A 23572-nucleotide genomic window follows, 5' to 3' on the forward strand; every position below is an offset into this window, starting at 1 on the left:
TGGGATGCAGTGTGGCATTCAGGTGTGAGGTGTGGAGTGGCTGTGTGGCTGATGTATGATATATCAGAAGAAGGTGTGAGTTGAGGAATGGTTGGAGTGGAGTGGCATTGCGTAGCGTGGGATGCAGTGTGGCATTCAGGTGTGAGGTGTGGAGTGGCTGTGTGGCTGATGTATGATATATCAGAAGAAGGTGTGAGTTGAGGAATGGGTGAAGTGGAGTGCATTACTGAAGTGTGGAGTGGATGAGTGACCAGAGTAGAGTGTGTACATATTATGAAGAAATGGGTACTGATAAAGGAGGTAGAAATGTCATGAACACTATTAAAACAAAATGAGGATGAGTAAAAACATAGAAATAACAAAAAAATGGTGTGGCTCAAGTATGGGAAGCTCCATATAGGTACAAAAGAGCAAAAGAACCAAGGAGAAATAAGAGATGCATAATTGCCAGTGGGTGAATGTGCATGAAAAAAATAGCATAATGGAGTGTACAGATTTAATGGGGAAGTAGAACTGATAGTAATGGTAAGGAAGTTATGATAAAATAGAAGTAGTAGTAGTAGTAGTTATCAGTGTGGGGCCGTGTTACAAGTCGTCAACAAAAGATATAACCTCTATGCAATTAATTATGTCGTGCCGAAGCCGTCCCTCGCCACTTTCCTCGCCAGTAGTGTGTGGTGGAAACTGTGGAAACTTATTGCAGTGGTGGTGGGGTGTGTCCTTCCTCCGATTACTGCCGTCCTCCAGAAACTCCTAGAAACATGCTTCTGTGCTGGTTCTCGGGCTGGGTTTAGTGGGTTTGTGTCGACCTAACTTTTTTGACGCTTCTCTATTACTCTTCACCTAACTCTTTGATGGAGGGTTGGATATTTTCTCTACTTGGTTCGTGGACTGAATTTTTGTGTTATTTTTTAGTGCTTCGTAATGTTTTTTTTTTGTTTTATGATTTGTATTTCAGGATAATTATCTGTTGAGTGTTTTTTCTCGGTACTTTGCGTCCCGTTATTTTCGTGTAATAGTTTTTCATCTCCTCATTTACAGTTTACTTTCAGCATTTTCTTTGTCTTGGTAATCTGTCATGTTTGTGTGCCAGTAAAATTACCTCTATTCTTTATTCTTGAGTAGCAATTTGTCTATGTTGTTGTGTCTTATGTTACTTGCCTTACTTTTAGATGTACTGTTTTTAATATAAGTGGGATGGGAGTGGTGTCAAAGCATGGTAGGTGGTGGATGTGTGTGCCGGCCCAGCATGGTTCAGTCACCCCTGCGTACCCTGTGTACCCTCGTGATAAAAGGAGGAGCTGGGAATTTCACATCCTCTTAAATTTTCTTCTGACCAAGGCCACTACCACCTGGGTCTGGCTCCTGTGTGTGTGTGTGTGTGTGTGTGTGTGTATGATGATGTGTACGTGGATGTATGACCTTATTGAATGGGTGAGCCAGTGTTTGTAATTATCTTTTCCTCTGTGTGTGTGTGTACGTTGGTTTATGAATGTATGGTTCTTTAGATTAGGGGAGGTTATTAGTTTATTTATTATTATTATTATTTTTTATTTATTTATTTATTTTTATTTATTTATCTATTTTTATTTATTTTTTAAGTTTGTCAGTCCCATTTCCTGTTAGGTGAGAGTGTCCATGTTGTATAAGATTAGAAGTAGTGGTGGGTAGTTTTCACAGCCATATACATAGAAAGTATAGATGGTTGAGGCAGGCTGGAATTCCATTTTTATTATAGGCACACTGAGGAAAGGGTATATACTATCAAGAACAAATTAATACATTCTTTTATTTTAGGTACTCTTTATCATCCCCATCTTTTCCTCCGTTGCCATCCACCCCATCTTATTTCAATACATTAATCCCTTGGTCAGAAATAGGTTGACTTGTAGGAACATTACCATATAATCATCTTCATTTTTTCCTAGTCATCTCTTCCTTGCTTTAATGCTGTGTATTCTTGTGTGAAAAGCATATCTCTTGTAACAGTTGACTCACCCAAGGCTGAGAAAATTTGATTGAGGAATAATAATAATAATAGTAATAATAATAATAATAATAATAATAATAATAATAATAATAATAACAACAATAGTAATAATAACTAATGATGATGGTAATAATACTTCGCTATGTTTTGCTCTGAGGCATATAAGAAAAACAAGAAACAGAGAAAGTGTAAAAAATATAACACTACTATACATAGTGTTAACGTTGATACTAACTAATGAATAAATTGCAACTTTATGCATTCATTTAAAGTTTCGAAAACATAGTCGCTATGTAGCAACTGACTCCTGAAGGATGTAAAATTGGCACTCTGGGAATAAATTTAGTCCCCTTGAAAAATAGCATACTTGTCAGCACCCTAAAAAAAATAATAAATAATAAAATAAAAATAAATAAATAAATAAAAAAAACTCATCCACCTGTAAATTTGGCAGTGCAGTACTCAAAATCTGCACCATAAAATTGCCTTAATAAACGTAAACAAATCAGACCCATCCACCAGTATACATTTTGCAGTATATTAGCCAAAATCAGCACCCTAAGATTGCTGATAAATGTTGAAAATAAGAAAACAAAACATCCACCAGTCTGAAAGGAGTGCATTACTCCCCCAATAACAACAATAGGGCCTGTACAGGAGCATTGTGCAGACCCAGACAGGCCAGCACCTCCATTGAATGTGACAAGCAACCTTAGGGATCATGCACCTCTTGAGCTGCCCACACGATGCCCTTGTCTGGTGTACAGGATCCATCACTGAGCAGAGGGTTACTTTTATTGTTATTGTTTTTAGGCATGTTACATTAATCCTTGACAGACTTGCACTTCCCCATGCCAAGAAAAAGAACCCCAAGTATCAATCATTTCTACTTGAGTTGCCCACACAATATTGCGGTGTCTGGCACGTGTCTCTCTGCTGGACAGGCAGTGGCACCGCTATTTAATGGGTTCACACACACTCCTCTTCATACTGGGAACACTTTTTACCACCGCTCTTTGAAAGGACGCACACACCTGACATGGCAGTGCACTAATACTACATTCGCGTTGATTAAGCCTTTATTTTTACTCTCGCTGTTTTGATGTTCTTGCAGTCGTACAGAAGGCAGAAATGAAAATACTGTACACACCTTTATACTGACAACTCTGCCAGTATCACCTCTTTGAATGGATACACATGCTCAGTCACATGGCAGTGCACTGAGACTACATTCTCGTTAATTAAGTTTCTATTTTCAGCCCGGTTTGTTGTTTTGATGCACTTTGAACAGCAGTGAGAATATACACACTTTGTACCACCAGCTCTGCCACTACAATCTGTTTCACTGGGTACACACACCTCACATGGGTTTGCACTAATACTACATTCACGTTGATTAAGCCTTTATTTTCACTCTTATGGGGAGGCGGTGGCTGAGTGGATAGCGTGACAGTGCCGCGTCCAGGATGATGCCTGTTCACGCCCCGCCCAGTGAAACAAGCTTGAATTTTTCAGTCACCGCCAAGTGGCTTAGGCTACCCTCATGCTGTCCTGAAGACCACCCATCAGCCTGGGCTCTAAATTCTAGGATCAAAGATGAGCTCCGGGGGACAGCATGAGCCAATGCAAGATGGCACCTCTATTAACACTTGCCAGCGCCACAACGGGCTGGGGGGCAACCATCAGCCCCCATCAAGAGAGCTTACTGGCACCACAGACTAAAGCATAAAAAAAAAATATATATATATATATATATATATATATATATATATATATATATATATATATATATATATATACCAACTTTGGAGGTATTGATGAAAGGAGGCAGAGAGGGAGTGAGAGGAAGGGAAGGAGGGAGGGTTTATCACTTGGAGAAGAAAAAAAAAGCCTGCTAATCACTGCCCCTATAAAAAGAATACAGATGAGTGGCCAAAGGAGAGGTCAAAATCAGGTGTACAGGTGTTTTGATTCTCTGACCTGACCCTCACTTAGCTCCCATATGCACCCTTATACACACTCACTCACTCGCTATATACACATCAACATTTCCCTAACACACTCACTTTCCCTGTCTCAACACCCTTGACTCACTTAGCTCCCATAGGCACCCTTAAACACACACTCACTCACTCACTCACTATACACATCAACATTTCCCTAACACAGACTCACTTTCCCTGTCTAAACACCCTAAACTCGCTTACAGACTGACTCACTTACCTCCTGTAGTCACCCTTAAACACACACTCACTCACTCACTCTATACACATCAACATTTCCCTAACACACACACTCTTTTCCCTGTCTGAACACCCTAAACACACTTACAGACTGACTCACTTACCTCCTGTAGTCACCCTTAAACACACACTCACTCACTCTATACACATCAACATTTCCAACACACTTTTTTTTTCTGTCTGAACACCCTAAACACACTTACAGACTGACTCACTTACCTTAAACACACTCTCATTGACAATACATATACACATCAATTTTTCCCTACACACACTTAGAGACTGACTGTCACTTAGCTCCTATTGGCACCCTTAAACACACTCACTCATTGACAATATACACATCAATTTTTCCCAGCACACACTTCATACTGACTCATACTTATCTCCCATAGGCACCCTTAAACACACACACACAGTCACTATATACACATCAATATTCCCATTGCACACACTTACTGACTATATACAAGCATCAATTTCTTCCTACCACAGACACACTCTCCCTATTGACCACACTTCATCCATCCTGACCTTGACTGAGTTCCCGTAGGCTCCTGTATACATGCGCTCACTCCCAGACTTTCTCTTTTTATAATTGCTTTCATAGGCCTTGAGTACATAGAGGAGGGTGAGTGTCTGCGATGTCACCTCGGGATGCCTAACACTCCTTGAAGCTACTATTTAGAATTCATCTCTCGGTCAAGAATAGGACAGCACTTGAGATATGTTTTGGCGAAGGTATTAATAGAGGGGGTGACTCTGATGTTTGTGAGAGTTATCAGTGAAGAAGGTATATTATATTTACTTATATATTTGTGATTTGTTTCCTTTTTTATTTATTTTTTTATTGTATGTGTATTGAAGTGAAAAGGAGAGAGAGAGAGAGAGAGAGAGAGAGAGAGAGAGAGAGAGAGAGAGAGAGAGAGAGTGTGTGTGTGTGTGTGTGTGTGTGTGTGTGTGGTTTAAGCTATGTCACTCCTCTTTTTCTTGACATACTTATTATATTGGTTGTGTGTGTGTGTGTGTGTGTGTGTGTGTGTGTGTGGTTTAAGCTATCTCGCTCCTCTTTTTCTTAACATACATATTATATTGGTGTGTGTGTGTGTGTGTGTGTGTGTGTGTGTGTGTTCATGCAGCGTGTTTGGAAGATGTCTGGGCTCAGTGTATACATTAATCTTACTCTAATTAACATAGTAATAATAAGCCTTAATCCTTTAATAATTTACTCCGCATCAGCTTAATACAGTGCACTGATGTTAGAGATAATGAACAGCAGTTTTTTACTATTATATACCTTTTTTTAATACTTCTCAATCTACAGGAAACCCCTAAACCCATGAAACATTACAACACACAGAAACACATAATAAAGAACTAAACTACCAATTAACACACACACACAAAAAAAAAAAAAAAAAAAAAAACACACACACACACACACACACACACACACACACACACACACACACACACACACTCACATATACCTTTATCCTCATCCATAACACTTAAAAAAAAAAAAAAAAAATACCGTAAATAAATAAATAAAAATAAAAATGAAAATGAAAACAAGCAGTGACCATTCTTTCGCCTCTCTTCCCAAACATCTCCCACACCCCAGAACACCATCAGCTACCCAACGCTGACCTGCGGCAGCGGCATGGGGGAGCCAGAGGTGTTGGGGCGGAGCACTGGGGGTGGGGGCGGTGGGGGCGGCGGGGAGACTGGGACTGGAGGGAGTGTTGCCGGTCGCACCCGCAAGCGAATCCTCGACCCATTGGAGGCGCAGGAGGATGACTCAACCGCCCGGCGGCTTGGGGTCTTCACGGACTGGCAGGACACTATCAAGGGGATTGGCGTGCCGAATAAGAAGGGTGAGTGTTGCTTCTGTTTTGTCTTTTCTTTTCTTTTTCTTTTTTTTACAGTAAAGGAAGTAGTTGAAGGGATAAACAAAGCGAAAAAAAAAACTACTAATCACTGCCGTTTTAAAATGAGAGTATACAAGAACCGCAAGGGAGGCATCTCAAGGGCAAAAAAACAAACGTAGCAACAAAAAAATCAGCTTGATGCTGTCCCGACGAAAGAAAAACAACGGAAGCCCAGAAGAGAGGTCAATTTTGGGTGGAGAGGTGTCTTGATACTCTCCTAGCTTCCCTTAGTTTGCCAGAGTTGTTTTGTGTAGTTTGCGTTGTCTCAGTGTTTGGTATTTCATTATTCTTTGGTCTTATTTTGCTGTCCCTATATTTTTCCTTCATCTTGGTTCCACTTATGTTCAGGTGTAGAAGATCTGTTTGTATAGGAAGGCAGTGTATAGTGTCTGCGCTCCTCCTTCACTCTCAACCTGCTTCATCCCTTAGAATGATGATAACAGTAATGAAAAAGGGGAAGAAACCAGAGCACTATGTATATATGAAAATACTAAAGTAAGTTGAAAAATATAAAGAAAGGAGAGTTTGTATATATGGAAATACGTAAAATAAGTTGAAAAATAAAAAAAAGGGGGAAGAAAGCAATGTATATATGAAAATACATAAAATAAGTTGAAAAAAAAAAAACGGAAGAAAGCGTAGTATGTATGTATATGAAAATGCGCAAAATAAGTTTTAAAAAAAATTGAAGAAACCAGAGTACCGTATATATGTATATGAAAATACATAAAATAAGTAAAAAAAAAAAGGGGGAAGAAACCAGAGAATATATATATGAAAATACGTAAAGTAAGTTAAAAAAGGGGGGGGAGAAAGCAGAGTAATGTATATATGAAAATACGTAAAAGGGGAAGAAAGCAGAGTAATGTATATATGAAAATACATAAAAGGGGAAGAAAGCAGAGTATGTATATATGAAAATACATAAAGTAAGTTAAAAAAGGGGGGGGAGAAAGCAGAGTATGTATATATGAAAATACATAAAAAGGGGAAGAAAGCAGAGTATGTATATATGAAAATACATAAAAAGGGGAAGAAAGCAGAGTATGTATATATGAAAATACATAAAAAGGGGAAGAAAGCAGAGTATGTATATATGAAAATACATAAAAAGGGGAAGAAAGCAGAGTATGTATATATGAAAATACGTAAAAGGGGGAAGAAAGCAGAGTATGTATATATGAAAATACGTAAAAAGGGGAAGAAAGCAGAGTATGTATATATGAAAATACATAAAAGGGAAGAAAGCAGAGTATGTATATATGAAAATACATAAAAGGGAAGAAAGCAGAGTATGTATATATGAAAATACATAAAAGGGAAGATAGCAGAGTATGTATAGTTGTAAATACATAAAAAGGGGGAAGAAAGCAGAGTATGTATATATGAAAATACATAAAAAGGGGAAGAAAGCAGAGTATGTATATATGAAAATACATAAAAAGGGGAAGAAAGCAGAGTATGTATATATGAAAATACATAAAAAGGGGAAGAAAGCAGAGTATGTATATATGAAAATACATAAAAAGGGGAAGAAAGCAGAGTATGTATATATGAAAATACATAAAAAGGGGAAGAAAGCAGAGTATGTATATATGAAAATACATAAAAAGGAAGAAAGCAGAGTATGTATATGAAAATACATAAAAGGGGAAGAAAGCAGAGTATGTATATGAAAATACATAAAAGGGAAGAAATCAGAGTATGTATATGAAAATACATAAAAGGGAAAAGCAGAGTATGTATATATGAAAATACATAAAAAGGGGAAGAAAGCAGAGTATGTATATATGAAAATACATAAAAAGGGGAAGAAAGCAGAGTATGTATATATGAAAATACATAAAAAGGGGAAGAAAGCAGAGTATGTATATATGAAAATACGTAAAATAAATAAAAAAATATAAAAAAAGGACAGGAAACCAGAATACACAGATGAAAATGAGTAGGAAAAAGATGTAACCCTTGTAAGATATCACGTAATACAGGTTTTCCAGGAGATGCATTAGTCTTGGACGAGCCTGGAGACACCGAGAGGATGTTCACTTAAAAAAACGTTGATATGTATGTTTAGAGATAAATTTGTCGTCTCTGACCTCACCAGCGTAACTCATTTCCTGTATAACACAACTAGGTAAACACACACACACACACACACACACACACACACACACACACACACAAGCACAGATAGTGATGGTATATGTTTAGGTACTTATGATAGATGGTGGAAATCCCTGCTGGTACATACTCCTGTTGCTACTCCTGATAATTCCTGTCTTCCGTCACCACACACACACACAAACAGATTTCTCGTGCCTGCTGTGTAGTAACAAGTGAACCCAGTCATGTGTATTTACCTAGTTAGAGTTTGTAGTGTTCAAGACTTGCTTGTATTCTCCTGCCTTCACATTCATAGTTACCCAACATGTTATGAAACTACCTTGACCTATCTTTTATTGTTGCATGTTTTTTTATTTTTTTTATTTTTTTTATTTACTGTTTTTCTTTTACACTTATTGCCTTCTGTACATCATTTATAAGTGTTTTTCTTTCTTTACACTTTTCTTTCTCTTTCCCGTCTCAGCCCTTTCATTCCCTTCCTCCCTACTTCATCCTATACGTCTGAATTTTTTCCCCTCTCTACTTCTTTCCTCCCCTTTCATTAGTCACCACTCCTTTTCCTTTTCTCGTTCTTTAGACCATTCCATTTGTCAGTATGTAGTTCTATTATGAGAAGTTGAATATATTGAGGTTTGTGGAATGTGTGCATCTGTGTTTGAATGGAGGAGTAATGTTAGATGGGAGAAAGAATAAAGAAAAAAACGATGGAAGGAATAAGAGGAAGAGTTACGTAAGATGACGTAGGGATGGAAAGCATAAAGAAGAGTGAGTTTCCTGTCCTTGAATATGGGGCAAGGTTAAGAGGAAACGTATTGTCGTCACAGCATTTGTGGAAACCTTGTCGTTTAAAAGAAAGAAAATTGTGTAATTAACTTATGGAAAATAATGATGAATACAGAATCAGAATGAATGGATAAAAATGGAACGTTGCAATGAATATAAATGAATGAAAATTGAATTACAGTAAAGGATATTGCATAAGAAACTAATATTGCAATAGACTAGTGTTGTAATGAATATAAATGTGTTGAGATGGTAACTAGAATGATAAATGAAGTAAAGAATATTGACTTGGAAACAGTGATATTGCAAAAGACTATTGTTGAAATTAATATTAACATGATGAGATGGTAACGTAACAATGAAAGGGGAAATGAAGAACAAAATAAGAAACCATAATATTGAAATTGCCTTGAGATATTAATAAGAAAAAGGAAACAGACAAATAACAGCAGTAAATAAAAGTAAAAATGAGATGATAACAGTAATGAAAAGGAAGATAAGGAACATTGAATAAGAAACTGTAAATAGCCTTGGATATTAAGAGGAGGATAAAAATAGATAATCGTAATATATAAAAGTAAGATTAAGTTGTCATGGGCCGTGGAAATATAAAGTAAACATGAAGGAGATTGAGTGAGTGAGTTTGTCAGATGAATGCAGTGTGTTGAGTGAGAGGTGCAAAGTAGAGTATAGATGACCCGAGAAAGGGAAGGAAAGAGTGTGCGTAAGTATGAGTGTGTGTGTTCAAAGGGCCAGAAAAGTGTAAGTTGAAAAAAATGTGAGAGAAATGAGTTAATGAAAATGTGAAATGTGAGGAAAGTAAAGGAGGCTGTAGATGAGCTGAGAAAGGGAAGGAAAGAGTGTGTGCATGTGAGTGTGTGTGTTCGTAGGTGCGTTCAAAGGGGCTCCACAGTAAATAGCAACCTTGTGTTCGTGAGTGAAATTGATTAGTTGACGAAGGGATAGAATGATTAGCTTAGGAAAAAATAAGTACAGTATTTATTTAGTTGTATTTACCTAGTTGTAGTTTTACAGGGCCTGGGCTTACGCTCTTGTGGTCCCGTCTCCGTATCTGTATTTGTGCAACTTTTCCTTAAAGCTTTGCACACTCTTTGCCGATACTACATCCTCACTTATCTGTTCCAAACCTCTATATTTCTTTGTGGGAAGCTATATTTCTATGTCTCTCAAGCAGAAAAGGTTAAGTTAAAAAAAATGTGGGAAAAATGAGAGAAATGAGTTAATGAAAATATGAAATATGATGAAAAACAAATGTAAACTGTAGCCAGGAAATGTCAAAGTGAAAAACAGCAACAAAAAGAGAGAGATGAGCCAACAAAAATGAGAAATAGGATGAAAAACAAATATACGTGTAGCCAGGAAAAATGATGCAAAAAAGCCGTAAAAAGAGAGAGAAGTGACCCAACGAAAATGTGAAATGTGATGACACTGAATTTTTTATGAAGGAATATTAGGTACAGAGAGTATATAAAGGTTTAATGAGCACTGTACAGGCATGAAATTGAGTCATTATTAGGGATGGGGGCAGAGAGGAAGGGAGAGAGAAAGAGAGAGAGAGAGGCCGGGGAGAGAAGGAGGAATGGTTAGCAGTTTGAGAGGGAGAGGAAGGGAAGGAAGGAGGTTCAGCAGTTTGAGAGGGAGAGGAAGGGTTTAGCTGTGTGAGAGGGAGAGGAAGGGAAGGAGGAAGGGTTTAGCTGTGTGAGAGGGAGAAGGAGGGAAGGAGGAAGGGTTTAGCTGTGTGAGAGGGAGAGGAAGGGAAGGAGGAAGGGTTTAGCTGGGTGAGAGGGAGAGGAAGGGAAGGGGGAAGGGAATCAGGAAGGGTTTAGTAGTTGAGAGAGGAAGGGAAGGAAGAAGGGTTTAACAGTTTGAGAGGGAAAGGAAGGGAAGCAGGAAGGGGTTAACAGTTTGAGAGGGAGAGGAAGGGAAGCAGGAAGGGGTTAACAGTTTGAGAGGGAGAGGAAGGGAAGCAGGAAGGGGTTAACAGTTTGAGAGGGAGAGGAAGGGAAGCAGGAAGGGGTTAACAGTTTGAGAGGAAGAGGAAGGGAAGCAGGAAGGGGTTAACAGTTTGAGAGGGAGAGGAAGGGAAGCAGGAAGGGGTTAACAGTTTGAGAGGGAGAGGAAGGGAAGCAGGAAGGGGTTAACAGTTTGAGAGGGAGAGGAAGGGAAGCAGGAAGGGGTTAACAGTTTGAGAGGGAGAGGAAGGGAAGCAGGAAGGGGTTAACAGTTTGAGAGGGAGAGGAAGGGAAGCAGGAAGGGGTTAACAGTTTGAGAGGAAGAGGAAGGGAAGCAGGAAGGGGTTAACAGTTTGAGAGGAAGAGGAAGGGAAGGTGGAAGTGTATACCAGATTTTAATGACAGGCAGAAGCAAACTTAATGATTCGTAGTATATGAACTTCACTCACATTTATATACTTAAGATTATATTGAAGATTGATCAGAAAAAGAAGAGCAGAATAATTGAATTTCTTGTTTGTAGAAGGAAAAGGCAGCAGAAAGAAACAAAGCTACGTTGCATGCATATATTTACGATAAGTGTGAATTGTCTGCATTTGTGATTTCAGCCACAAAACCAATTAGCATGGGAATGTCCAATGAAGACGTAACCTGCTCTTCCATCTCATGCTAAAGACAGACCCGAGTTGGCGATTAGGAGACGACATGTAGGAGAAACAGAGGAAGCAAAATGTAAAACGAAAGCAGAGAAATAGACAATGAAGAATGGGAAATGAAAGCAAAGAAACAGACAATGAAGAATGGCAGATGAAGATGTGACCCATTCTTCCGTCTCATGCTAAAGACAGACCCAAGTTGGCAATTAGGAGACGACGTAGCAGAAACAGACAAGGAATCAAAATGTAAAGTGAAAGCAAAGAAATAGACAATAAAGAATGGCAAATGTAAACAATGAAACAAAATAAAGAATAAGAAACGAAAGCAAAGGGACCGAAAGAGAGAGAGACCCAATAGATGTAATAAATGAACGTGTGATACGAAAAAGGACGAAAGAACAGAGGAGAGAGAAATTTGCAGTAAACACCAGGAACCGGTGAAAATGGGAGACACCTAGGGAATAGATATGAAGGATAGCTGATCAGGCATGCAAGAGAGAGGGAGGGAGAGAAAGGGCATGGCAGCCCCCTGTGTATGTGGCTAGTTAGTATGTTTATCAAGGTCACAGAGTCAGTCAGTAAGGCAGAAACCACCGCCGGGATGTGGAGGTTTACAGAACACTGGAAGATTAGAAGTGAGTGTCATGGATGCAAGGCAGAAATGATGGAGAAAATGATGAATCTGTCGCGAGGTAGGTGGAAGATGTCTCAGGGGTTAGGTTTGTGGACGTGAAAGTGGATAAATGTTGCTGGAAAGTGGAGGAAACGGAAGCTCTGAATTGTGTTGTGGATGCAAGGTGGTGGAGAAATTGAGGGAGGTGTCTCGGGGTATGTGGAAGACGCAAGGAATAGTTTGTTGACATGTTCGTGGAAAAAAATTGCGGAAAGTGGAAGAAGCGGAAGCTCAGAATTGTGTTGTGGATGCAAGGTAGAGAGATTCAGATGCTGGAGAAAATGTTGAATCTATCCCGAGATATGTGGAAGACTAGGGCTAGAGAATTGATGTTTTAGTGGATAATTATTGCAAAAAAGTGGAAGAATCGGAAGTTTGATTGTAACGAAGAGAGATTCAGAAGGTGGAGAAAATGACGAATCTATCCTGTGGTACGTGGAAGACTTAGGGGTTAGAGTGTTGGTGTTTTCGTGGATAATTATTGCAAAAAAGTGGAAGAATCGGAAGCTTAAAAGTGACCATCAAGCTAGTGGAAAAATTGATGGAGGTGTCATGAGGTATGTTAAAGGCTGGGTGTTATGATTTATGATGTTGGCGAAGAAGCAGAATTATGATAATGCTGAAAAATAATGCAGAAAAAATTTAGGGATATGGGAAAAAAACATCAATCATAGTAGTAGCCGAGGTGTTGATGGTGGCACCCCTCACACAAAATGGTGGTGGTTTTGGAAAGTCTGGAGAGAGAAGGAAATTTGAGGACAAGAAGACAGAAAATCAGGTGTTAGAAAGTACTGGGATGTGTCAGAAGCTTGTAAAGGGTTGGAGGTAGAAAAAGTGTGCTGGAAAAGGCATGAAAAGGGGGCAAAACAAAGTCAAGTTAGTGGTGGAAAGTGGGTGGAGTTTACAGACAAGATGGAGGAGGCTGTGGAAAATGGAAGTGAAATCAAGTTAAGGGGTGACTAGTGAGTACTGGGGAAAAAAATGTAGAAAAGCGAAAGTAATATTTGCCTCTCAAAGAAATTGCAAAGGAGAAATGTCACTTAGTATTTTTTTATATAGAGCTGCGAGAAAAGTGTTTTAACAAATTTAGCAAGTGGAGTAGAGAGTGGAGTGAGGTAAAGATGGCTGGTGTGTCATTCTTGTGGGCCAGATTATAGTGGATGAGGGTGTGGATGTCTTAGCAGTAGATGAGTATAGCAAAGGAGTTCTAGTAATCAGGGGTGGTTATTTACCTCAGAGTTTGGTATTTGCCAGTTTTCAGTACTATTTTTATTTGATTTACTTGAACCTTTGCAATCCAGGCTTATAAAGTTATGGTACAAGTTTATATAGGTCTTCAAGAATCAGTATGTAACTGATAAGGAGTGCAATTCGTCACACTTTCTAGCATTAATATTACAAGTCTCTGTGGAGGTGGAGTAGTGGTTAAACTGTGTCGCTACGCTCTCGCTCTCAGTTCAAATCCCTGCCCAGGCATGCAGCATGCAGCTCACCCAGCTGTTCATCCTCCCTTTCGAGCTGGGGGTGGATTCATCAAACCATTTACCACACGTATGGCTGGTAAGTTTTGCGGTATCTCCACCCACGTGGTAAATTCCCATTCATCAACCACTTACCACACCTGTGGTAAGGCCAAAAGTTACCGTGGCTCCAAGCACCCGATTTTGACCCACTGTGTATTTTTACCTTGCGAGGTACTCTACACCATCAGAAGAAGAAAAGCATGCAGATTTAGGAAATGGGCTTATAAAAGTGATACGACAAAAAACAGCTGAGTACTTAGAAGTTGAAGGGAAATAAGTGCAAGAAAATGTGTACTCCCTATTCATTTAACTCTGATTTTCTTCTGTGTATTTTTACATAATTGTTACAGTTTTATGGTAGTGTGATGCAGAATTTTCTCAAAAAGATGATGGTGGTCTCAGTTTTTCTTAAAAATGATTTTTTTGTTCAGGAAACAGGGTGGGAGTGAGGTGTGTGAAGTCGTCGGTTTTGGATGAACTGGGCACACCCACGGCCCCAGGCCAGTGTCACTTGCACAGGGTTTGACGAGCTGTCTATACAGTTGCAAAGCTTGCACGTGATTGGCTATACTGAGCACAACAAGGCATTGCTAGGGTAAAGGTTACCACGGTGTTACCATTGCGTTTATGAATGCCGTGTTTGGAAGATACCACAGCCGTGGTAGTGCCCCGGTAAATGTGAGAGATACCGCAGGCGTGGCTGGTAAGGTTGATGAATCCAACCCCTGGTCGATAAATGGGCACCCTGGGAAACCTGGGGAAGGTAAACTGTGTCACTCTCGGATTTCACATTGGCCTGTGTCCCGGGGGAATTGGCTGCTACCCAACACAAGCTCAAAGGGCCAACGGATTGAAGATGAGCAACGCACAGTTAAAGCGCACACACTCACCTTTACCTTTACTATTTACACATGAGTTTGCAGTATGTTGACAACTGTGAAAATCCAGCACTTCTATCAGAACCCATCTAAAAAATGGAATTAAAAAAACAAAGTAACCACATGACTTAATAAATACTAATACAACATTTATAAAAAATCTGACATATCTAAATGGTGGACAGTGTGGCATCTGAACTTTGGTATTTGTGCAATCCAAGTTGACCAGTAGGAAACTTTCTCGTGGGTAAATCCACAAGTGAGTGTGTGTAGGTGGGTGGGTCTCAGTCAGGTTTTGCAGTCGCTTGGGGAGTGAGGTGTGGCCTGCAGTGAGAGAATGTGTGTGTGTGTGTATTCCCCTGGTTTTCCCCTCCTCTGGACTGGCTGGTCGGCTTCCTGGCTTCCTGTTGCCTGGATGGATTATCTTGGGTACTCCTGTCACCTCTTCTTAGAGGTTGTTTTGTAGTCTACATCGGCATAAATATTAGTTTCTCGCAATGTGTTTCAAGCTCTCTCGCCCTGAAGCTATAGTGGGTTGTGTGATTTATTTCATAGGAGTGAGTGAGACAGGGTAAAGCAGTAATATGAGAAATGCTTGCAATACACACACATTCTATTCCTTTGAAAGAAAAACAGGTGCTAGTTGTTATAAAAAAAGTAGTGTGATGCTTTTTTTATTGCAATGAGACAGCACTAAAACAGTAATATGAAAAGTGCCTGCACACGTTCTACTCCTTGGAAGAAAAAAACAGGTACTAGAAGTGATCAAGTAAAGCTTAAGAAGTGTCTCGATTGGGCATTTATTGTTAATGAAGACAGTCATGGTGGAATTTTGATGGGGTATGTGTGGTTTATGTAACTTCTTTTTATTTATTTTTTTTTATATTTTTTTTTTACATCTTCAACTGTGGCACCAGTAGGCTTGTTTTTGGAGGGGCCTAATGGTATGGCCCAGCCTGTTGTGGTGCAGGCCAGTGTTTATAATGGCGCCATCTTGCATTGGCTCATGATGCCCTCCCAGAGCTCATCTTTAATCCTAGAATCTAGAGTCCGGGTTGATAGGTGGTCTTCTGGACAGCATGTGGGTAGTTTTAAGCCTCTCGGTGGCACCGGGCGGGGATTGAACTCGCGTCGTCCTACAGTTCCTACAGCTTTCACTGTCACACTGTCGACTCAGCCATCGCCTCCCCAATTATATAAACTACTAAACCCCCAACTTTATAAAAAATGTTACTCATCATCTTTTATATATTTTTTTTATTGTATTGAGTAACAAGAATCTGGCAATCACATAAAGGACTAAACAAATATAAATGAGATGTTACGTACTTTCCTGTATGGCCATCTTTTTCAACAGCAGAGGAGGCAGGTCAAGGGCAAAGAAAAGAGTGGGGTGAAACCTGGGAAAGCACTGCCCTACATTGCTGTTGGGTCAAGAAAACATGATCTTAATTAATTAATGTAGTTTATCTTCCTGTTCATTGCTGTCAGGTTAGAAAAAAAAAATCTTAACCTGTTTTCATACACTTTATTTTTGCTGTTAGGTTAAAATAGACTTCCTTCATTGTTGTAAGGTTAAAATAGACTACCTTCATTGCTGTAAGGTTAAAATAGACTACCTTCATTGCTGTAAGGTTAAAATAGACTACCTTCATTGCTGTTAGGTTAAAATAGACTACCTTCATTGCTGTTAGGTTAAAATAGACTACCTTCATTGCTGTAAGGTTAAAATAGACTACCTTCATTGCTGTAAGGTTAAAATAGACTACCTTCATTGCTGTAAGGTTAAAATAGACTACCTTCATTGCTGTTAGGTTAAAATAGACTACCTTCATTGCTGTTAGGTTAAAATAGACTACCTTCATTGCTGTAAGGTTAAAATAGACTACCTTCATTGCTGTAAGGTTAAAATAGACTACCTTCAATGCTGTAAGGTTAAAATAGACTACCTTCATTGCTGTAAGGTTAAAATAGACTACCTTCATTGCTGTAAGGTTAAAATAGACTACCTTCATTGCTGTTAGGTTAAAATAGACTACCTTCATTGCTGTAAGGTTAAAATAGACTACCTTCAATGCTGTAAGGTTAAAATAGACTACCTTCATTGTTGTAAGGTTAAAATAGACTACCTTCATTGCTGTAAGGTTAAAATAGCCTACCTTCATTGCTGTAAGGTTAAAATAGACTACCTTCATTGCTGTAAGGTTAAAATAGACTACCTTCATTGCTGTAAGGTTAAAATAGACTACCTTCATTGCTGTAAGGTTAAAATAGACTACCTTCATTGCTGTTAGGTTAAAATAGACTACCTTCATTGCTGTTAGGTTAAAATAGACTACCTTCATTGCTGTAAGGTTAAAATAGACTACCTTCATTGTTGTAAGGTTAAAATAGACTACCTTCATTGCTGTAAGGTTAAAATAGACTACCTTCATTGCTGTAAGGTTAAAATAGACTACCTTCATTGCTGTAAGGTTAAAATAGACTACCTTCATTGCTGTAAGGTTAAAATAGACTACCTTCATTGCTGTTAGGTTAAAATAGACTACCTTCATTGCTGTAAGGTTAAAATAGACTACCTTCATTTCTGTTAGATTAAGAAAAAAACACTTGCCCATGATCATTTTCCTACAGTTTTCATCTTCATTGCTGTTAGATTAAGAAAAAAACACTTGCCCATGATCAGTGGCGTACCCAGAAAATTGAAATATATATATATCTATATCTATATATATATATATATATATATATATATATATATATATATATATATATATATATATATATATATATATATATATATATATATATATATATATATATATATATATATATATATATATATATATATATATATATATATAGATCTATATATATATATATATATATAGATATATATATATACACACATTTTTCTGCGTCCAGTATTATTGCAAGTGCAGGGATCCCATACAGCTTGAGGATTCGGGTTAGATCACTAGGGTAAAGTTATTATTTTTTGTATACATACCTGCATTGATACATACATATACATCCAACATACATTTTCAAAGTTTGTTGGTAGCATATAATTACAACATAAATCTGGGAGATTTAAATAATCTTTAAAGTACTAATTTTGTTACTTGAGCGAACATTACTTTTAAAATCTTGTTTATTTCTGTAATTTGGACTGCAAAAATTTACCCTCGAAGCAACACTACTTGCTTTAAATTAGAACTACATGTTCTCATAAAAAAGTAATGTACTGGCAAGGAAAAAAATGTTATATTCATATAACATGTATAATCTTCGTTTATACAGGCTGCTGCTGTAATACATATTTTTACGTACAAGATACATGAAAACTTGGCCAGGTATTTTATGAATATAAAATAAAAATTAACTAGATGAATTAGATTAGTTACTGTTAACAACAATACAGTGAAATTGGTTTACCTCAAATTTAGGCGTCTGTTCTTACGTGCAAATTCATCAAGGACTTCATGATCAAGATTTGTGTCACAATAGACAAAGTAAGGCCAGTCCATTTAAACGACTTTCATTCATTGCGTTCCTAAGGTATGTTTTAAGCAATTTAAGGGCACTAAAGGATCGCTCATTGGTGGAAGTGCTAACAGGTAGGGTTGAAAAAATTGCAATAAGGTGGAAAAATTTGGATATGTGCCCAATTTTTTGGCATATGCCAATGTCTCAACAACTTGCTTTGACCTCTCATGAGATTCACGACGCTTCCAATAACTCTGCCCCCGTAGATATATGCATTCATCTTCAACGAGATCTGCATCTCCATCAAGAAATTTTCCATAAAATTCAACTGCCTCCTTCAGTTCAATAAAATAAGTATCAACTGAAAGAGAGGGAACAAGATTTCCCAACAAAAAAATCCTAATATGTTTAGATGCAAACCTTTCCCTGAGTTGTGCTATAGCAGTGTCCGAAAATGGGAGAAAAATAGCTCTTCGATAGTACTCCTATGGAGTTGCTGTTGGAGTGTTAGCCTTAATTATGTTTCTGATGACCAGTGATTGTTCAAGGCTTCTGGGTGATATCTCCGTACCTTTCCTCAGTTTGGGCAAAAAGTTGGTTGAACTTATTACCATCACGATAGGACTGAAATGCATCTATGCAGCTCTGTACACTTCCAAGAACACCCATCAGTTCTTGTTGTGACCCCTGCAGCTTTTCTGGCAAGGGTTTAGTGACACTTAGAACTGAGTTGAGCACTTCCAAACTCATGAGAAAACCTGGGTCACTTATTGCTTTAGATTAGGCTTGGCTGCTGATTCTTCACCTAACGTGTTTTGCAGTAATTATTCTTTATCATTATTTCTTTATTTACCCACCTGATTAACTGAATTATCCGGGGCATCAGCCGAGTCAGTGCTCAGTGGTGACTTCCCTACACCAGATAGAGTACGCACGTGAAGCGTTTTCTGGCGTTTTGTGACCAAGGAGGAAATATGTAAAGAATGGAAAGGCACAAATCCCAAGCCTGCGTGAATTCAAGAAATGACACACGCTTTAGAAAAAAAGTACTATCTAAACAGAAAATGAAGTCCATCAATCATAATTTTCAGAAATTTGGAATTTGTGGTCAGAAAATATTATACGGATAACATGAATAGGCTACGGCCACGTGAGCCTACGTCGTCAATGAATGTTTCTCAAAATAGATCACCTGCTCTTATTCAACTCAGCAGCTCCATTGTTCAAGTGCTGAACATACAATAGTTATACTCAGCCACTCTACACTGTCCGCTGTCAAGCACAAAACAGTCATTAACCCGGTGGTAATATAGCGGGCCAAAGGTCGATGTCACCGGTTCCATCACAAATGCATTGATATATATTATGAAATGGTTTGTATGAGTGATGATTTTTTCTCATTTTTCTCGCTTAGAGGGCCTTTAAGAAACATGATCCCCGCAGCTACTGGGTTAAAGGTGGTAATATAGCGGCAAAGGTCGACGTCACAGGTCCCATGCGCCGCCTGCCACTCTCCCCGTCATAATACAGAGATTATTACATACTCACCACTGTTACCAGACAAGTTCGCTAGCTGCCTCAATGGTATAATTATATAGTCCTCCAATCACTTTGACAGCACCTTACACCTAAAATCAAGTAAATCTGAGAGGCAAGAAGGAGAGAAGGCACACTTACGACTTTCGTGCTCTCTCTCTCTCTCTCTCTGCTAAAGCCATCGCAATCTCGTATTCCTCTTCTTCCTGTCTCCCCGCTCCCGCTACAACATCCCTCCGCCGCTTTCAGTTGACAGCTTCACATCGCACTCTACACACAGTTTTATGAACCCATCATTTAACATCTTCCTTTTTCATCACTCAGAGCACACCTTATATCATACCATTAACTCAAAACAAAACCAAAAGGGAAATAACTCGGTCAGTCGGTGCCACCAAGCTCTCAACTCCACGTCACACACACACACACACACACACACATTCGTAATCGTAATACTAATATACATAATCCTATTATTTTCCTGTAATATTTATTTATTCATTATTATTTTTTCTTTGCTAAAGGGGGAGGCCATGGCCCCGCCCCTCGGTACGCCACTGCCCATGATAATTTTCCTACAGTTTTCATCTTCATTGCTGTCAGATTAAGAAAAAAACACTTACCCATGATTATTTTCCTTGTTTTCATCTTCATTGCTGTCAGATTAAGAAAAATGTTTTCATCTTCATTGCTGTCAGATTAAGAAAAAAACACTTACCCATGATTATTTTCCTTGTTTTCATCTTCATTGCTGTCAGATTAAGAAAAAAACACTTACCCATGATTATTTTCCTTGTTTTCACCTTCATTGCTGTCAGATTAAGAAAAAAACACTTGCCCATGATTATTATCCTTGTTTTCACCTTCATTGCTGTCAGATTAAGAAAAAAAAAACACTTGCCCATGATTATTTTCCTTGTTTTCATCTTCATTGCTGTCAGATTAAGAAAAAACACTTGCCCATGATTATTATCCTTGTTTTCACCTTCATTGCTGTCAGATTAAGAAAAAAACACTTGCCCATGATTATTATCCTTGTTTTCATCTTCATTGCTGTCAGATTAAGAAAAAACACTTGCCCATGATTATTTTCCTTCAGTTATAATCTTCATAACATTATTGCAGCTTCTCTAATGTATATAAATTCATTGCCGTTAGGTCAGTAAAAAAAAAAACCACCTTGTTCTCCAACAGTTTATCATCACATTCATTGCTATTAATAGATCAAGATAACACTCGACTCGTTTCCAGACACTTGATTTAAGGGTAAAGTATCTGCGAGCCTTATTTTATTTATTATAGTACGTAGAGGAAGCAACTCAAGGGCAGAAACAAAAAGGGAAAAAACCCCGCTAGGTGCTGCTCCGGAAAAGACAATAGAACAAGGAGCCAAAAGAAGAGAGTCAGTTTGGGATGGAGAGGTGTATAGGTGTCGTGATACTAATAGGTGTATGCGTACCTGCGTCAAGACAGGTAGCAGGTAGGAGGCATGTTTTCACTTGTTATGGAGGTGCCAGCTTACCTGTTCTTACCTGGTGCCGGATTAGGAGTCTGGCAGCATGTATTGTTTTTGTTATGACTTGTTACCTGGTGTTAATTAGAAGCAGGTGAGATTGTTTTGCTTCTCTGATGATGATGGTGATGGTGGGTGAAATTATAGTGTTTATGGTGTCACTATTATTTCATCATTGTTATTAGCACTATCTTCCTCTTCATCATCATCATTATCCTTTATTATTTAGTTTCATCCCATCATCATTGTTATTACATTACCACCTTCTTCCTTGCTGTCACTGTTATCATTATCTTTATCTGCACCATCTTCAATAACCAACGTGGGGGTATTTATCATGGCACAAATTTGGCCCGTCACTGGTACACGATAAAGCCACAGATTTGGCCCGTCGCTACTAACAGGTTAACATATTTTTTTATTGTATTGAGTAACAAGAATCTGGCAGTCACCTGAAGGACTAAACAAATGTAAATGAGACCTTCCATAATTTCCTGTATGGCCATCTTGTTCTACAGCAGAGGAGGCAGCTCAAGGGCAAAGAAAAGAGTGGGGTAAAACCTGGGAAAGCACTGCCCCTCATTGCTGTTGGATTAAGAAAACATGATCTTAATTAATTCATATAGTTTATCTTCCTGTTCATTGCTGTCAGGTTAGAAAAAAACTAATCTTAACCTGTTTTCATACACTTTATTTTTGCTGTTAGGTTAAAATAGACTTCCTTCATTGTTGTAAGGTTAAAATAGACTACCTTCAATGCTGTAAGGTTAAAATAGACTACCTTCATTGCTGTAAGGTTAAAATAGACTACCTTCATTGCTGTAAGGTTAAAATAGACTACCTTCATTGCTGTAAGGTTAAAATAGACTACCTTCATTGCTGTAAGGTTAAAATAGACTACCTTCATTGCTGTAAGGTTAAAATAGACTACCTTCATTGCTGTAAGGTTAAAATAGACTACCTTCATTGCTGTAAGGTTAAAATAGACTACCTTCATTGCTGTAAGGTTAAAATAGACTACCTTCATTGCTGTAAGGTTAAAATAGACTACCTTCAATGCTGTAAGGTTAAAATAGACTACCTTCATTGCTGTAAGGTTAAAATAGACTACCTTCATTGCTGTAAGGTTAAAATAGACTACCTTCAATGCTGTAAGGTTAAAATAGACTACCTTCATTGCTGTAAGGTTAAAATAGACTACCTTCATTGCTGTAAGGTTAAAATAGACTACCTTCATTGCTGTAAGGTTAAAATAGACTACCTTCATTGCTGTAAGGTTAAAATAGACTACCTTCAATGCTGTAAGGTTAAAATAGACTACCTTCATTGCTGTAAGGTTAAAATAGACAAAAAAGGGGGTAAAACCTGGGGAAAACACTGCCCCTCATTGCTGTTGGGCCAAGAAAACACACTTTCGTCCTATGTATTCCTTTGTATGTATATTCCTCCTCCACCTCGTCCTCCTCCTTCTCCTCCTCCTCCTTCTCCTCCACCTCTTCCTCCCGCTTTTCCTCCTCCTCCTCCTCTTCATCATCACCACCATCACGCTTGTTTCCTCCATTCTTGGCTGCTGTCCACCCACCACCTGCTACCATCTGTCATCACTACCACCACTACCATCATCATCATCATCATCATCACCACCATTTCTACCAAGCTTGTTACACCATATTTTCCTCCTTCCATCTCCCTATTCTTTTCTTGTCTTCCCCTCCCTCCCTCCTCATCCTCGTCATCATCATCATCATCGTCTTCTTCCCGTTCCTCTCCTCCCTTCCCCCACCTCCCCCTCCTCATTTTCCTCCCCGATTCCTCCCCAGTCTTCCTCTTCCTCTCTCTCCCACCCTCTACCTCCCTCTCCCCTCATCTTCCTCCTCTTTTACCTCCTCCTCCTCCTCCCTCCCCCATCACCCTCCTCCCTCTTCCCTCCCCTTTGCCCCCTTTGCCCTCTTCCCCCTCCTCTCCTACTCTTGTCCTATGCCCAGATTACTACTTAGTGAAGAACTGGTTATGTTTGGTGGGGGAAATTCTCTCTCTCTCTCTCTCTCTCTCTCTCTCTCTCTCTCTCTCTCTCCCTCCCATTCTCTCCCTCCCACTCTTCCTCCGACTCTCCCTCCCTCATCCTTCTCTCCCTCTCCCATCTTCCTTCACTCCCTACCTCATCTTCCTTCTCTCCCTCTCCCATCTTCCTTCACTCCCTACCTCATCTTCCTTCTCTCCCTCTTATTCTCCTCCTCTTCATCTCTCCCTCCCTCATCTT

General features: G+C 38.8%; 1 protein-coding gene and 1 long non-coding RNA gene across 12 annotated transcripts in view; both read left to right on the plus strand.

Annotated features, from left to right (window-relative positions):
• The window catches only part of LOC127005049 (transcription factor CP2-like), an 86849-nt gene that overhangs the window by 14737 nt on the left and 48540 nt on the right, over window positions 1-23572 (plus strand). For 6 of the 10 annotated variants that reach the window (XM_050873504.1, XM_050873506.1, XM_050873502.1 and 3 more), the window contains exon 2: window positions 5858-6110. In XM_050873504.1, the coding sequence (XP_050729461.1) occupies window positions 5858-6110 (253 nt within the window). Of the gene's footprint in view, window positions 1-5857; window positions 6111-12240; window positions 12393-23572 lie in introns of those variants that run through there. The other 4 variants (XM_050873507.1, XM_050873509.1, XM_050873508.1 and 1 more) reach the window with 4 other exon arrangements.
• Window positions 21970-23169, plus strand: LOC127005052 (uncharacterized). Of its 2 annotated transcripts, none has more exons than XR_007758249.1 (3): window positions 21970-22078; window positions 22349-22468; window positions 22589-22630. It is a non-coding gene; the product is annotated as an uncharacterized LOC127005052 (long non-coding RNA). The 2 variants fall into 2 exon arrangements; XR_007758248.1 differs by having other exon boundaries at window positions 22061-22078; window positions 22289-22378; window positions 22439-23169.

The sequence above is a fragment of the Eriocheir sinensis genome, chromosome 29, assembly GCF_024679095.1.
Source record: "Eriocheir sinensis breed Jianghai 21 chromosome 29, ASM2467909v1, whole genome shotgun sequence".
Classification (NCBI taxonomy): Eukaryota; Metazoa; Arthropoda; class Malacostraca; order Decapoda; family Varunidae; genus Eriocheir; species Eriocheir sinensis.